General features: G+C 43.5%; 1 protein-coding gene across 1 annotated transcript in view; it reads right to left on the bottom strand.

Annotated features, from left to right (window-relative positions):
* The window catches only part of LOC111974380 (coiled-coil domain-containing protein 60), a 72,569-nt gene that overhangs the window by 13,709 nt on the left and 41,909 nt on the right, over positions 1 to 16,951 (bottom strand). The window contains exons 5-9 of the mRNA XM_070447143.1: positions 9,106 to 9,210; positions 5,627 to 5,717; positions 4,734 to 4,995; positions 2,545 to 2,644; positions 2,073 to 2,150 (exon numbers count right to left, since the gene is read on the bottom strand). Coding sequence (XP_070303244.1) covers positions 2,073 to 2,150; positions 2,545 to 2,644; positions 4,734 to 4,995; positions 5,627 to 5,717; positions 9,106 to 9,210 — 636 coding nt within the window. The remainder of the gene's footprint in view (positions 1 to 2,072; positions 2,151 to 2,544; positions 2,645 to 4,733; positions 4,996 to 5,626; positions 5,718 to 9,105; positions 9,211 to 16,951) is intronic.

The following is a 16,951-nucleotide window of genomic DNA, read 5'->3' as shown; positions in this document are numbered from 1 at the left end:
TGCAATACAAAAACATAACATGTACAGTGTATTCGGAAAGTATTCAGACCCCTTGACTTTTTCCACATTTTGATACGTTACAGCTTTATTCTAAAATGGATTAAATAGTTTTATTTTGTCATCATACTAAACACAATACCCCATAAGGACAAAGCAAAAACTGGTTTTATTTTAGTACATTTTCGCAAATGTATAAATAAAAAAAACTGGAAATATCACATTTACATAAGTATTCCGACCCTTTACTCAGTACTTTGTTGAAGCACCTTTGGCAGCGATTACAGCCTCGAGTCTCCTTGGGTATGAAGCTACAAGCTTGGCACACCTGTATTTAGGGAGTTTCTCCCATTATTGTCTACAGATCCTCTCAAGCTCTCTCAGGTTGGATGGGGAGCGTCGCTGCACAGCTATTTTCAGGTCTCTCCAGAGATGTTCAATTGTGTTCAAGTCCGGGCTCTGGCTGGGCCACTCAAGGACATTCAGAGACTTGTCCCGAAGCCACTCCTGCGTTGTCTTGGCTGTGTGCTTCGTGTCATCATCCTGTTAGAAGGTGAACCCTTGCCCCAGACTGAGGTCCAGAGCGCTGTGGAGCAGGTTTTCATCAAGGATCTATCTGTACTTTGCTCGGTTCATCTTTCCCTTGATCCTGACCAATCTCCCAGTCCCTGCCACTGAAAAACATCCCCATAGCATTATGCTGCCACCACCATGCTTCACCGTCGGGATGGTGCCAGGTTTCCTCCAGACATGGCGCTTGGCATTCAGGCCAAAGAGTTCAATCTTGGTTTCATCAGACCAGAGAATCTTGTTTCTTATGGTCTGAGAGTATTTCGGTTCCTTTTGGCAAACTCCAAGTGGGCTGTCATGTGCCTTTTACTGAGGAGTGGCTTCCGTCTGGCCACTCTACCATAAAGGCATGATTGGTGGAGCGCTGCAGAGATGGTTGTCCTCCTGGAAGGTTCTCCCATCTCCAAAGAGGAACAATGGAGCTCTGTCAGTGATCATCGGGTTCTTGGTCACCTCCCTGACCAAGACCTTTCTCCCCCGATTACTCAGTTTGGCCAGGCGGTCAGCTGTAGGCAGAGTCTTGGTGGTTCCAAACTTCTTCCATTTAAGAATGATGGAGGCCACTGTGTTCTTGGGGACCTTCAATGCTTCAGACATTTTTTGGTACCCTTCTCCAGATCTGTGCCTCGACACAGTCCTGTCTCTACACACAATTCCTTCGACCTCATGGCTTGGTTTTTGCTCTGACATGCACTGTCAACTGTGGGACCTTATATAGACAGGTGTGTGCCTTTCCAAATCATGTCCAATCAATTGAATTTACCACAGGTGGACTCTAATCAAGTTGTAGAAACATCTCAAGAATGATCAATGGAAACAGGATGCACCTGAGCTCAATTTCGAGTCTCATAGCAAAGGGTCTGAATACTTATGTAAATAAGGTGTTTTTGTTTAAATGTGAACAATTTTTAAAAAACTGTTTACGGTTTTTCATCATGGGGTYTTGTGTGTAGATTGATGAGGGAAAAAATAAATTTCTTCCATTTTAGAATAAGGCTGTAACGTAACAAAATGTAGAAAAAGTCAAAGGGTCTGAATACTTTCTGAATGCACTGAAATTACACACAATGTAGGCTTAGCAGGGAAACTTTATATACTGTATATGTATTTTTTTTAATACAATACCATGATTGATAGATTGATTGACTGATTGAGTTGTTGTGACTAGAGCTAGAGAGACAGTGGCTTTAGCAGGACAACTACACACAGAGACAGAGACCAGGCTTTTTTCAATACAACACAGTTACACTCAATGCAATATGATACTCAATGTAATGCAGTATAGTAAAATAGTGTAGGCAACATTTTCTGTCTGCAAAATAGCTCTTCCTCGCAAACCTGACATCTTCTGGCGCAAAGCGCCACAACTTTCAACACGGAAAAGTTCCCAAAACAAACTTAAACATTTAAAACAGACAGGGCAGGACAGAATTTATTTTTTATTCTGCAGCTGGTAGAACGGTAGAAAAGTAGTAGTAATTTGAGTTTAGGTGTAGCAAGTCAACCTTTTGGGTCTTGGTGTGTCTTTGGTCTTGGTGTGCGTTGTGTTGTCCCCTCTCTGAGGGGTGGGTTGGGTAGGTGGCCTGTTGTGTGAGGGAACAAATCCGTTAGTATTTAGTTAGGGCGTTTACATATTAGATCACCCTCTCACCCTGGGGTCTGGAGTTAACACGGGGTTGAAGTCTGGGTGGAAATGCAAATGTTTAATTGCTAACCTGGTCACCATGATATGCCTTTACTTTACTCAGTCGACATTATGTAATCATCCACTAGCTCAATTCCAACAGCCTCTACATACATAGCCATTTATGAAGTTGTTAATTCCAGAGATAACTTGTCTCGGTACACCTTTAATCTATTGCCGAGGAAAGGAAAAGAGAGGAGCGGGAGAGTAAGGGATGAAAGCGGAAAGAGCAAATGCAGAAGAGTAGTGACCAGAAAGGGGAGTGGAATGTGGCTAGGCCTAGGGGGTGTTACCGGTATCCGACAGTCAAAGTGCCGTCGCCATGAATCTGCTCTGGACCACTTAAGTCTTTGGTGACACTCTGGTGGACTTCATCGAGCAGCTTCTGAAGGTCTGGGCGGAGAGGCAGTAAACATGAACAATGACAACATTAAAATGACAACTTTTTGTTGGTCTCTCTGTAGCCTATAGGACTCACGTCTCACAGGTGTCACCGCTAAAGGGTTGCCTTTATTTTTTTAGAGACGATTCAACAAAGAAATGATTTACTTTTTTTAAAGAAACAAAATCATAAAAGTCGAATAGTAGGCTATTTAATGAGAAAATCAAAAGTTGTCATCTCTCTGCTCAGAGTAATTGCCAGAAGGACTTGGTAGAGGATGGCACTTGCAATGCCAGGGTTGTGGGTGCAATTCCCACAGGAGACCAGTATTACAATGTATGCACTCTGGATAAGAGTGTCTACTAAATGACTAAAATGTTAACGTAAGGAGAGTAGCGTTTTATGAGACAAAAATGATCCCCTAGCTCCCTCTGCTGTTCAGATGCAGTAATGAATTCAAAGTCAGTTCAGATGAACAGAGATTGTCGGCTACAGAACAAGATCTCTTTGAAACACACTATGGTGGAATCACAAGTGACACACACAAAATTACATTGCACTAAATCTTCATAAAGCACTCGAATAGAATGGAATACATGAATCAAAATATGAAAATACACCAACTAGAATTATGCAACTTATATTATGTGAGACAAAATGAATAACGTGGTGATTAATGTGATAGATACCTCATAGGAAAACCCCACCATAAAACACACCGTCAAAAATGATAATAGCCAATCATTGTAACCAATTGTTCTGGCTTTATATTTAATATAATTTTATAATTAACTCATAATATAAATGTATTATCTTTTATGAAAATATTCAAATAATCAGTGCCCAAATGTTGATTCCTTTTTCATCAAAGAGTTTTTAAAATGAAAGAAAAGAAAGTTCCTCCCTTCACACTAATTTTTGCATCCCAAATAACACCCTATCTCCTATATTGTGCACTGCTTTTGACCAGAGCCCTGTTTACAAGTAGTGCACTACATAGGGAAGAGGGACGCATACTTCTTTTATTTTTCAGGTAAAAATGTGCCTTGGGGCGGGCGGAGTGAGTGAGCTCAGCTGAATATCTCTGGTGCCCAATTTCTGGATTTGAGGCATAACTCTGTGGATTATGGAGAAGAGCAGTTAATTGCTTTAACCTATGACGGGGGGATACGACAACGAACTGACGATGACTCGATCAAACAAAACTAGTCTTTCGTCAGAATGTGATAGCATAACGAAGGCTCTGATCGCTCTTGGATAGATCAGTTGACTAATTATCCTCCAGCTTTGATGCAAAACACTCTGGGAAGCCAGAGCTGGAGAGTAGTGAGGGAGGCTTTAGCTAGCCGTCCAGCTAGCGGGCCCTTTAGTGACCTGACTACAGTGATGGGCTTCATTACTGGAACGGCATGGGATGAAATCAACCCAAAGGAACCAACGCAAAGCTCTGAGAGCGAGTGGGCCTTTCCCCCCTGGCACGCGCAATACAGACACATCTGGAGGCTTTCTCTCTCTCACTTCTGACTCCTATACTGCATCTGAGATGGCGCTCTATTCCCTACATAGCGCACTACATTTGACAAGAGCCCAATGTGCCCCATAGAGGGATTTGGGTGCCATATCAGATGCAGTGTAAGAGTCAGAAGTGACGTGTTGTATGAGGAAAACATCCCTTCAAAACAAACATTTCACTTTGAGCCCAGGGTGTGTGTCATATCACGATCACGTCAGAAGGAAGAGCTGTTCCTATGACAACGGGATTCGGGTGTTTGGGTTCTGTGCGTAGATGTGTGTGTATGTGGGTCTTTGGGTTCCGTGCGCACGCCGCAGATGTTCCTGCAGAGTGACAGGGCTGATGGGAAACAGATTGGGCTCATTCTGGCTCCAAAAACGCAGAACCAGATGACATGGAGTAACAAGCGGGCCCCGGCACCTCCTCTGCGCGCGCGCACACACACACACACACCACACCACACACACCACACACACACACACAACACAACCACACACACACACACACACAACAACACACACACCACACACGCATTTTTAACCACAGAGAACCCTCTGAATATTACATACAAGACTTTATTTACTTACACTCTGACATGGGCAGCTCTGTCTCGGAGTCCCCTCCTGCTCCTGGTAGCTCCGCACTATCCTGGCTGGTTCCACTGGCAGTCACTATAGCTCCAGTTAATGTAGCTCCAGTGTCTTCTATCCCAGGGCCCAGGGAGGACAGGCTGCCCAGAAGGGTAGGGGTGGTGAGGGCTGAGGAGGAGGCTACGCTCAGGGAGGACCCCTTCAACAGGTACAGACGACCAGAGGAGGAGCGGGCTGGCCTGGAGCCTCTTCTACGTGGCTAGGGGATGAGGTGAGAAGGAGGTGTCAGAGCGGATTTCCACGCATAGACTTTCATAAAAACGCACCTAGAGCCTTGCATATGCACAGGCACACAGAGACTCACGTACATACACAGACAGACAGGCATGCAGGCAAGCAGACACACACACAAACACATCTCTCCTTGGATGAGGAGGACATACAGTATGAGGATTTGCAGAGGAGACAGTCACGTATCTCCATTTCCTCTCTCCATCTCTTTTTCTCTCTCCCCTGTGCCCTTCCCTCTCTCCAGCCTGTCTATCAGTGTGTCTGTGTGTGTGTGTGTGTGTGTGTGTGTGTGTGTGTGTGTGTGTAGAGGAGAGGAGCACAAGACTTCAGCTGCAACAGCTCTCAGCTCTCCTAATGTCCTCTACTGCCACAGACACACACAGGCAAGCATCCCCAAGGAGTGTGTATGTGTCTGGCTGTGTGCGTGTGTGAGTGTGCGACAAATGTCTATGTATGGGTGTGTGTGTTGTACGGCTTGTTTCGCCTCCTCTGAAGCCGGTAATATGACTTTAAGTGACAACCCTTTTAAGGACACAACCCCAGAATTAAACTCAAGAGGTGGATAGGCATAGAGAGATAAGAGAAAAGACAAAGAAGACCTTTTGCAGAGACACAAACTGGTCCCATTTGGTCTCTATGGCTCTCTCTTTATTCAGGGTCTTTATGGTGGTTTTTCCTTGGCCAGGGTCCCTGGGTAACAGGAAAAAAMAAGTGTTTAGTGGGGTTGGGTGTGTGTGAGTTGAGACACATTCATCACACCGCGACCTTTCTTGTCTCCATCACCCAGCCTTGGAGTGGGGACAAAGAGAGGCATGCACACATACGCAGCCTTGGAATGACAAGACCCTGACCCAAATCATAATTCACTACCTTGATTTTTTATCACTGCGCACACATAGTACATCCAGGTTGTGAAGGTACGAAACATCACCTCCATTGATCCTTTTTAAATTTTACCTTAATTTAACTAGGCAAGTCAGTTAAGAACAAATTCTAACTTTCAGTGACAGCCTAGGAACAGTGGCTTAACTGCCTTGTTCAGGGGTAGAACAACAGATTTTTTCCTTGTCAGCTCAGGGATTTGATCTTGCAACCTTTACTAGTTACTAGTCCAACACTCTAACCACTAGGCTACCTGGGGTCCCACAAGGGTGTGTGCTCAGTCTCCACCTGTACTCCCTTGAAAGAAAATGTGCTTTTCTTTCAAAAACAAGGACATTTTTAAGTGACCCCAAACTTTTGAATGGTAGTGTACATATCTGGCATTACTCATCTCATTTGTTTATACTGTATTCTATACTATTCTACTGTATCTTAGTCACTTAATAATGTTTACATATCTTGCATTACTCATCTCATAAGTATATACTGTATTCTATACTATTCTACGGTATCTTAGTCACTTAATGTTTACATATCTGGCATTGCTCATCTCATGTGGATATACTGTTTTCTCTACGGTATCTCATTCACTTAATAATGTTTACATATCTTGCATTACTCATCTCATATGCATATACTGTTTTCTATACTATTCTACTGTATCTTAGTACGTTCCGCTCTGACATCGCTCGTCCATATGTATACAGTCTTAGTTCATTCCTACTTACATTTGTGTGTATGGGGCGGCAGGTAGCCTAGTGGTTCGAGCATTGGGCCAGTAATCGAAAGGTTGCTGGATTGAATCCCTGAGCTGACAAGGTAAGAATCTGTCGTTCTGCCCCTGAACAAGGCAGTTAACCCACTGTTCCCTGGTAGGCTGTCATAGTAAATAAGAATTTGTTCTTAACTCACTGACATAGTATAATAAAAAAAATATTGGTTATATGTTGTGTCATTTGTTAGATATTACTGCACTGTCGGAGCTAGAAACACAAACATTTCGCTACACCCGCAATAACATCTGCTAATCACGTGTATGCGACCAATAACATTTGTTGGAAACCGCTGTAGTACTATAATAACCTTGTGATATGATTTCAGTCTCTCTCTGTAATACTTCTACTGTATAATTTCTCCCATAAAGCTTAAACTGATAGGAAATGTGATTCAGAGCAGAGTCAGTGAGAACGGAAGGGCCTCAAGGCAGTTACTTGCAATACTCCGAGGAGCGCTTTTGTGACATACTGTTTTCTGCCCTCCATCCCTCTCCGCTCCCTCCTCTTTTCCTTCCTTTCCCATCACTAATTCAACACTTCCAGGGAGAGATGGGTGATYATTTCCTAATACATTTCTACCAAGCCCCATTGTGAGAGCAGAGCACAGAGACAGCGCTTTATACATTTCCTGAATCCATCCATTCTGCCTCTCAGTGTCTCGTCTGACGCCTTAAGAAGCAGAGCATTCAAATCATTGGCTTTTCAGGGTACTCATTCCCACCTCTATATCAGGAAAGAGAGACAAATATAGAGGGATTGAAAATGTGAAAAGACGAAAAAGAGGTAGAGATGAGAGAAGTCGGGAAGGCTGCAGTCAGAGCAAGATAGTGAACGATGAATAAAAAAAAAGAGAGTGAGAGGAAGAGAAAGTGTCAGAGAGAGAAAATGAGATTGAGAGAGAGAGGAAGAAATCTATATCCTCTGTGTATCGTGATAATAGTATTGTCAGTGAAAGGAATGGATATGGTTATGACAGTGGGTTTTGAGTTATGGTTATGGAGCTTGGTGCTGTACAGCATGGCAGAGCAGGGTGGGTTTTCTACTCAATCTTTGTCTCCTCCCTTCCTGTGTTGGGTCAGTATCAGGCGAGGTATATAGTGAACCTGCGGGGACGTGGAGACGGAGGAATGCAATCTCCTCTCTCTGCTCTAACCCCCAAGGGTTTGGTTTATAGTTAATTTACCACTGTCTGTCTGCCTCGGCCCCAGGCTTCCTCTATGAACCACACTCATATCTGAGCCTCTGTTCCAATATCCTTACTAGCATAGCGCCTACTGTATAATTAAACAATTTATTGGGCATTCTAAATGATATACTTCTGTCCGAAAAACATTCCTTACCCCAGGATACTTCAACTGGTGACTATCCTGGGGGYAAAGGCTCTGATGAAGGCGATTCATGCCGAAACGTAGCCGATTGTTTTCTTGTCCTGTCAATAAATCTGATATATGCAGCAACATAGTGCTCCTTTTTCTTTATTGTCCTGGATAGTCAACAGTTGTCGTATCCTGTGGTAAGCAATGTTTTGGGGATTTTCAAGTCCCTCAGTCGGGCACCTGATTTCCCCTTTTCTTTTAAGATGGGCTGAAGCACGTTTGGGTATGTCTTCTTTCCATTGATATGCTACTGTAACATAGCCTGTGTCTCTACAGCCTGTAGTGAACGGTGGCTCTGTGGCTGACTCAGAGTGATTGGGATATGTTACAGATGCTGTGTGTTGTGTTGGTGAACTGAAACACAACATACTGCCCTGCTCTACTCTGGTTGGGGTCAAGACTTGACAGTGTTAATGAGCCAATCCCTGATGATTATGTTAGTCATCATCAGGGTTGAGTAGGTTACTTTCAAAATGTAATCTGTTACAGTTACTAGTTACCTGTCCAAAATTGTAACCAGTAATGTKGTTTTTGGATTACCCAAACTCAGTAACATACTCTGATTACTTTTTTTTATTACTTTCCCCTTAAGGGGCATCTGAAGAAGACAAAAAGGATCCATCAAATGCATTTGGTGTGTCATCATAGTGGTCTCTAACTTGTGGTCAGACTCGCTCAGGTGGAACAAACTTAAACTTGTGCTTTTTTTACATGTTGAATTAAATGCCATTTGGAAAACAGAAATGTGTCATAATGTATTTTTTCACAAACATCCTTTCTGAATTTAAAAGTAAGCCAATCATCTAGTTTTTAAAAAGTATCTGTAATCTGATTACAATATTTTTGCTGGAAACGTAACTGATTACAGTTACAGTTTTATGGGTAATCAGACTACATGTGATCAGTTACTCTCCAACCCTGGTCAAGACTGTGATTCAGTCCTGGCCTCTGCCCTTTCACTATGTAGCAGCAACACAATAGCTAACCCAACCCAAGCTGCCTGGGGCCCATACAATTACCTCTGACCTGTGACCAGTGACTTACTTGAGATCCCAGCAGGATGTGACTGGTCCAGCTCTCCCAGTCCTGTCCAGAGTCAGGGCCTCCAGCAACCAGTTCAGACAGCACAGCTGGCGGAATATGGGCCCTCTAAAAGAACAAGAACAATGCTTACAGTGCATGCAGAAGTCCTGAGAAGAAAGGTTATTATAATTTTTTGATTTTATTTTCCTTTTTTATTTCTATTAGTTTTTCAATTTGTCATTTGAAATTCAGTTTAGTTTCAGTTAGTTTTCAGACCTGATTTGCTAGTTTTATGTCACGCCCTGATCTGTTTCACTTGTCCTTGTGCTTGTCTCCACCCCCCTCCAGGTGTCGCCAATCTTCCCCACTTATCCCCTGTGTATTTATACATGTGTTCTCTGTTTGTCTGTTGCCAGTTCATCTTGTTTGTTCAAGTCAACCAGCGGTTTGTCTCAGCTCCTGCTTTTCCCCAGTCTCTCTTTTCTCGTCCTCCTGGTTTTGACCCTTGCCTGTCCTGACTCTGAGCATGCCTGCCGTCCTGTGCCTTTGCCCTTACTCTGGATTACCGACCTCTGCCTGACCTGACCCTGGGCCTGCCTGCCGTCCTGTACCTTGTCCCCACTACTCTGGATTATCGACCCCTGCCTGCCTTGACCTGTCGTTTGCCTGCCCCTGCTACAATAAACATTGTTACTTCAACAGTCTGCACTTTGGTCTTACCTGAAACCTGATAGTTTTATTCAGTTTTAGTTTCATAAACTATTCATATTTTGTTTTTATATTACACTATGTGGCCAAAAGTATGTGGACACCTGCTCATCAAACTTCTCATTCCAAATTCATGGGCATTAATATGGTATTGGTCCACCCTTTCCTGCTATAACAGCCCACACTTTTCTGGGAAGGCTTTCCGCTAGATGTTGGAACATTTCTGCGGGGACTTGCTTCTATTCAGCCACAACAGCATTAGTGAGGTCGGGCACTGATGTTGGGCGATTAGGCCTGGCTCACAATCGGCGTTCCAATTCATCCTAAAGGTGTTAGATGGGGTTCAGGTCAGGGCTCTGTGCAAGCCAGTCAAGTTCTTCCACACCAATCTCAACAAACCATTTCTGTATTGACCTCGCTTTGTGCAAGGGGGCATTCCCAAAACTGTTGCCACAAAGTTGGAAGCACAGAATTGTCTAGAATGTCATTGTATGCTGAAGCGTTAAGATTTCCCTTCACTGGAACTAAAGGGCCTAGCCGGAACCATGAAAAATCGCCTCAAACCATAATTCCTCCTCCACCAAACTTTACAGTTGGCACTATGCATTCGGGCGGGTAGCGTTCCCCTGGCATCCGCCAAACCCAGATTTGTGGTGCCGAGCTTTACGCCACTCCAGCCGACGCTTGGCATTGCGCATGGTGATCGTAGGCCTGGGTGAGGCTGCTTGGCCATGGAAACCCATTTCATGAAGCTCCAGCCAACAGTTATTGTGCTGACGTTGCTTCCAGAGGCTGTTTGGAACTTGGTAGTGAGTGTTGCAACCGAGGACAGGCAATTATTACGCGCTACACGCTTCAGCACTCGGTGGTCCCATTCTGTGAGCTTGTGTGGCCTACCACTTCGCAGCTGAGCCGTTGTTGCTCTTAGACGTTGTCACTTCACAATAACAGCACTTACAGTTGACCGGGGAAGCTCTAGCAGGGCAGAAATTTGATAAACTGACTTGTTGGAAAGGTGGCATCCTATGACYGTGTCACGTTGAAAGTTACGGAGCTCTCCAGTAGGGGCCATTCTACTGCTAATATTTGTCTATGAAGATTGCATGGTAGCAAAGGGTGTGGCTGAAAAAGCCAAATCCACTAATGTGAAGGGGTGTCCACATACATTTGGACATGTAGTGTATTTAGCTTCAGTTTTAGTTTTAGTGTTACAGATATAAAGTATGGTGGCCTTAGGTTAGGCTAGCAACCTAGTGGATTTCTTCCCTTAGCTAGTGATAGCTAGTGATAGTGATGCACAAGCTAGGCCCATTTGAAACAAAGCTATCCCCTGGAAACTTTTTACCTGCCAGATAAAAAAAAAAACATTTTAGTTTTGGCCCCAAAACGTTGGGGGAAAATATTGTTTGGGAAATGTTAGGGGAAGAACGTTAAGGGAGAAATGTTGGGGGAACATTAGGGGAGGAACGTTAGGGGAACGTTTGTTCTTAACTTCTTACCTGACTTGCCTAGTTAAATAAAGTTTAAATAAAAAATAAAAAGTATGATTGTTTTTGGGGGGGGTGGTTTGACACTATTCAGACAGTAATGAAATGAGATGGGGAAACAGGCAAATGGGAGAAACAGATGCAAGGTAGGAAACAGGGATAGATCCCTGTTCTCAGGTTGTATGCGACACATGCCAGGGATTGTTATCACTACACCAAGGCTTTACACAGGAAATATTAATATTAATGGTTGATGGCAGTAGGTAACCAAATCATAGATTGCAGTCTCCTTGTCCATAGACTGCTTTCAAGGTAAAGACACAAACATTTTGTATTTTGTAATTTGGGTGAAGTACCTCTTTAAAATCCAATGCTTATTTGTCAGACTTATTCAAAACTGTCCATGAAAGCCTGCAAAAATACATAGCCTCAAATACAGTTGAAGTCGGAAGTTTACATACGCTTAGGTTGGAGTCATTAAAATACGTTTTTCAACCACTCCACAAATTTCTTGTTAACAAACTATAGTTTTGGCAAGTCGGTTAGGACATCTACTTTGTGCATGACACAAGTCATTTTTTCAACAATTGTTTTCAGACAGATTATTTCACTTATAATTCACTGTATCACAATTTCAGTGGGTCAGAAGTTTACACACACTAAGTTGTCTGTGCCTTTAAATAGCGTGGGAAATTCCAGAAAATTATGTCATGGCTTTAGAAGCTTCTGATAGGCTAATTGACAATATTTGAGTCAATTGGAGGTGTACCTGTGGATGTATTTCAAGGCCGACCTTCAAACCCAGTGCCTCTTTGCTTGACATCATGGGAAAATCTAAATAAATCAGCCAAGACCTCAGAAAAAAATTGTAGACATCCAAAAGTCTGGTTCATCCTTGGGAGCAATTTCCAAATGCCTGAAGGTACCACGTTCATCTGTACAAACAATAGTACGCAAGTATAAACACCATTGGACACCATGCAGCCGGTCATACCGCTCAGGAAGAGACGCGTTCTGTTCTCCTAGAGATGAAACATACTTTGTGCAAAAATGTGCAAATCAATCCCAGAACAACAGCAAAGACCTTGTGAAGATGCTGGAGGAAACAGGTATAAAAAGTATTCTATAATCCACAGTAAAACGAGTCCTATATTGACATAACCTGAAAAGGCCGCTCAACAAGGAATAGCCACTGCTCCAAAAACCCGCTATAAAAAAGCCCGGTAAAAACTCAAGATAACAAGCGAGCCAGCAGTAAAATGTCTCCCTGCTGCTGTCCAACCCTCGGCTCCACTCCTGGTTCTTTAAGTCCAGTAGGCCCAGAAATAGACCCTGAAATAAGTCATAATACTGTATATAGCAAAGAGACCGTATGGCAATACGCTCAATTAAGACAGTATCACCCAGCCATAAACCACTTCTCCCACAGTTCCCAGCAACACATTTTTGATTTCTATTATACCGCATGTACATACATGATCATAAGTCGTTAAGCAACTGGTGACCATATCCCCATGCTACCGCACCAGATACTCTTCTAAGCCTGAGGCCACACTTCAATCATTGTCCCCATAACATGTCCTGTTGCTGGTGCTCGAGTAGTGGGAGCTTAGGCTGGTGTTAGGTAGAAGTGTCTATATTGGCTCGACTGATTGACGGGAACAGCAGCGTGTCAGACAGTCTAATCCCGAGGACCTTCTAAACAACATCTATCAATGGCCGGTAACCTGGAGAGTCTGTGCCACCTGGCCAAACCGCGGCTGGCACAGCAGAAATCAAACATGGAAAACGGAGGAGATCCGGTATAAAATAACCAATGGTTTGCTTGACTAACTGTTATATGTATCTGGTGGAGTTTCTGCTCTAGCAATCTATAGACTCAACTATTATCTGCACCAAAGTATGTTCAATCTCGTAAGGAAGAACCATGTATACTGCGAGGTCATCCTATTCCCTTTGGTCTCTAGCAAGGCATGAGCGGTGAAAGGATTTTTAGTGAGATATTTACTCTGGATTCTTTTAAACTAATTGCAACAGGGCTACCTATTCTCTTTACGACTGACTTAAGGAGCAGGATGGCTTCCAATTGCGTTGATTTTAATACTTGCTTACTCATTGTTTTGTACAGATGAACGTGGCTTCCTGGTGCACACTTTGAGTTGGCCCTTTCCAAGGTCTAATTTGAGAAATTGCTTCCCAAGTGGATGAAACCTCGAACGTGTTGGACTGCATTCTCGCTAGACAAAATATATTTGTTACTCGAGTGGGCGTCGTTGTGGAACTGTCTGACTCTCTATTTAGATATTTCACTGATGCGTTCGTTCGCAGTTCTAGCCAATTAAGATGACACCATTCTGAAGGGCACTGGGTTTGAAGGTCGGGCCTTGAAAATACATCCACAGGTTCAAACTGGACACCTCGCAATTGTGACTTGCAAACTATTGTCCAATGAATTACGCTACTTACTATGGACGGACACTTAGATGGATTCTGCGAGGAAACATCTTCCAGACGAGCCGTAATATCAGAAGAATTCGTGTAAGAAAGCTTGCCAGGATGACACTAATTTCCTCTGGAATTTCCCACGCTATTAAAGCACAACAACTTAGTGTGTCTGTAAAACTCCTGGGAGTCCCTCACTAGAAGGAATTGTACGATACAGTGAATTATAATGTGAAATAAATCCTGGTCCGAAAACAATTGTTTGAAAAACATGAACTGTCATGCGCAAAGTAGATTGTCCTAGAACCCCGACTTGCCCAAATTAAACTATAGTGTGTCTAGCAAAAGAATACAATTTGATGGAATCCCTTCAGTCGGTGTTGTGAAAAAATGCGGGATTTTAATGACTCCAACCCAAGCGTATGTTAAACTACCGACCTTCAACTGTATTTGAGCTATGTATTTTTGCAGACTTCAATCACTATGGACAGTGTGTGATAAGTCTGACAAATAGATTTGGAATTTTTTAAAGAGGTACTTCACCCAAATTACACAAAATACAAAATGTTTGTAGTCTAATTAACCTTTAAGAAGCAGATCTAATGACAAGGAGACTCATAACTTGATTTCGGGGTCTTACCCCTACTCGCCTCATAAAACTGCCATAGTTTACAATAATTTTAAATTGCTCCGTGATTCTGTTAATTGAGCGGCCCTGAACTTGGAAGTACTATTGCATAGTGGTTCTTTGAGTGAATAACATTATGCGGAATTCTTTCTTCAGGAACATGACTTGGTGTGTCGCATTTGAACACCTGACGAGACATGCCGACTCTCATTAGTACCCTATGTTACATAGCTCGCCATCATGTTTCTTACCCAATATTGAGTGAGGACCTTGTTATCCTACCCATTCATTCGACATATACTAGGCTCCTTGTTAATAGTGTGTCAGTATATTTACCCCCCACCCCCCCAACAAGTGAATCAATCATACTTTTGGATTTTTTATTTAAACTTTATTTAACTAGGCAACGTCATCAAGCGTAGAACAGGCTTAAGGAATTCAATCCGGTTAATCGTTCCCATCCTAACGTTCCTCCCCTAATGTCCCCCAACCATCTGTACTGCGCACCTTTGACATCGTTCTTCCAGCCCTATTCATTGTTTCCTTCCCTATGTGGCATTAATGGAGCATGATGTTCCCTCGCGCTAAGCAGGCTCTCTTGTGGGTGGGCGCTAGAGATGTGTGACTATAAATTAGTTTTTTTTTTTTATGTCTGTGTGTCAGTTTATTATAATAGGCTTTCCATAGTTGGTGATAGATTGTGCTTCTCTGTGTGTGTGCCTACTGTGTGTTTGGTTTAGTTTCTCAAAGTTATCCAGGGCGTAGTTGCACATAGTGTAGCGCGAGGAGTCTCGTTTCTCTCCTACGCTATGCACTAGCTCAACGCGTGGACAGAGAATCATAGCGTTAGGGGATCGCGATCTCTGGGCCTAGCCATCATATGAGCCTACCACTTCGACCACTCATACCTCTCAGCGCCCTCTCATCTTTTACGCTTATCCTGTTTTCATACACTTAACACTCCGTAAGTGTCTGTGTGAGAGGAGAGGTAATGATACGACTGAGCGCATATGGTCCGAAAGGTGTAATGTGGACACCCCTTTCACGGATTTTAGTCGCCATGTGTGAGCATGTTTTTCAGCCACACCCGCTATATGCTAGCCAATGCAATCTATCATAGACCACAAGAGCTTGCAGTGCCAGGATCTGGACAGTAGAATGGCCTACTGGGAGAGGGCTCCGTAACGAGTAACAGCCTTCCAACTCGCCGCTCTGACCTAGCACACCGTTGGGCTAGTGAGTAGCCACACACTCTTCATCCAACAAGTCGTTTATTCAAATTTCTTGCCCTGCTAGAGCTTTCCCGGTCACTGGAAGTGCTGTTATTGTGAAGTGACAAACGTCTAGGCAAAACAACTGCTAGCGCGAAGTGGTAGGCCACACAAAGCTCACAGAATGGGAACACACACCACCGGTAGTGGGGCTCGATACGACACTAGTAGCGCGTTAATAATTGCCTGTCCTCGGTGAGAAGCCATAATTAAGCTACAACAACCATCCACCACATACACACACAACTACACACAGGTTCCCAAACCAACGGCCTTTGGCAATCACACTGCACACACCAGCTAACACCACATACGGTGACACACAAATAAAGGTGTGGACTGGCAAAGCATCAAGTGAAATGCCGGTTATCCCAGCATCCAGGCAGCAGAGACAGGGCACACTACATTCCCAGGCTACGATCACCATGTCGCAAATGCCAAGCGTCGGGCTGGAGTTGAGCAAATAGGTTGGGATTAAGAGAAGCTATTGAAGCTAGGTGTAGGAATTGCTCTCATATTAAGACCATTGATCCGTGCACCACAAATCTGGGTATTGCTGGATGCCAGGGAACGCTACCGCCCGAATTGCATAGTGCCCAACTGTAAAGTTTGGTGGAGGAGGAATTATGGTTTGAGGGCGATTTTTTCATGGGTTCGGCTAAGGTCCGGTTTGAGTATACTTCAGTGTGAAGTGGCATCTTAACAACCGAGTCATTCTGCAATACATATCGCACCAATTTCTAGACAAATTCTGTGCTTCCAACTTTGTGCGGCAACAGTTTTGAGATCCCCCTTGCCACAAAAGCCGAGGTCATACAGAATGTTGTTGAGATTGGTGTGGAAGAACCTTGAACTGGCTGCACAGAGCCTGACTCTGACCCCATCTAACACCTTTAGGATTGAATTGTAACGCGATTGTAGAAAGACCAAACCATAATCGACCCAACAATCAAATGGGGCACACCGACCTACTACTAATGCTTGAGTTTCCTTCTCCGCTAGGGGGCTGCCCAATGAAGCGGACTAATTTTAGTCATTAGTGCAACGCTCAGAGCCGCCCGCAGAAAATGTCTCCAGACATCCTAACGGAAAGCCTTCCCCCAGAAAGTGTGGGCTGTCTATAGCAGGAAGGGTGTGGACCAATACCCTATTAATGCCCATGATTTGGAATGAGCAAAGTTTTGATGAGCAGGTGGTCCACATACTTTGACGCCACATAGTGTAATATAAAAACCAAAATTGAATAGTTATGAAACTAAACTGGAGATAAAACCTATCAGGATTTCAGGTAAGTACCAAAGTGCAACTTTAGTTTTCGAGTTCAAATGAAG

The sequence above is a fragment of the Salvelinus sp. IW2-2015 genome, linkage group LG15, assembly GCF_002910315.2.
Source record: "Salvelinus sp. IW2-2015 linkage group LG15, ASM291031v2, whole genome shotgun sequence".
In the NCBI taxonomy this organism is placed as follows: Eukaryota; Metazoa; Chordata; class Actinopteri; order Salmoniformes; family Salmonidae; genus Salvelinus; species Salvelinus sp. IW2-2015.
Note: the sequence above shows the minus strand (reverse complement) of the source record. Positions and strands in the feature narration are given on the sequence as shown.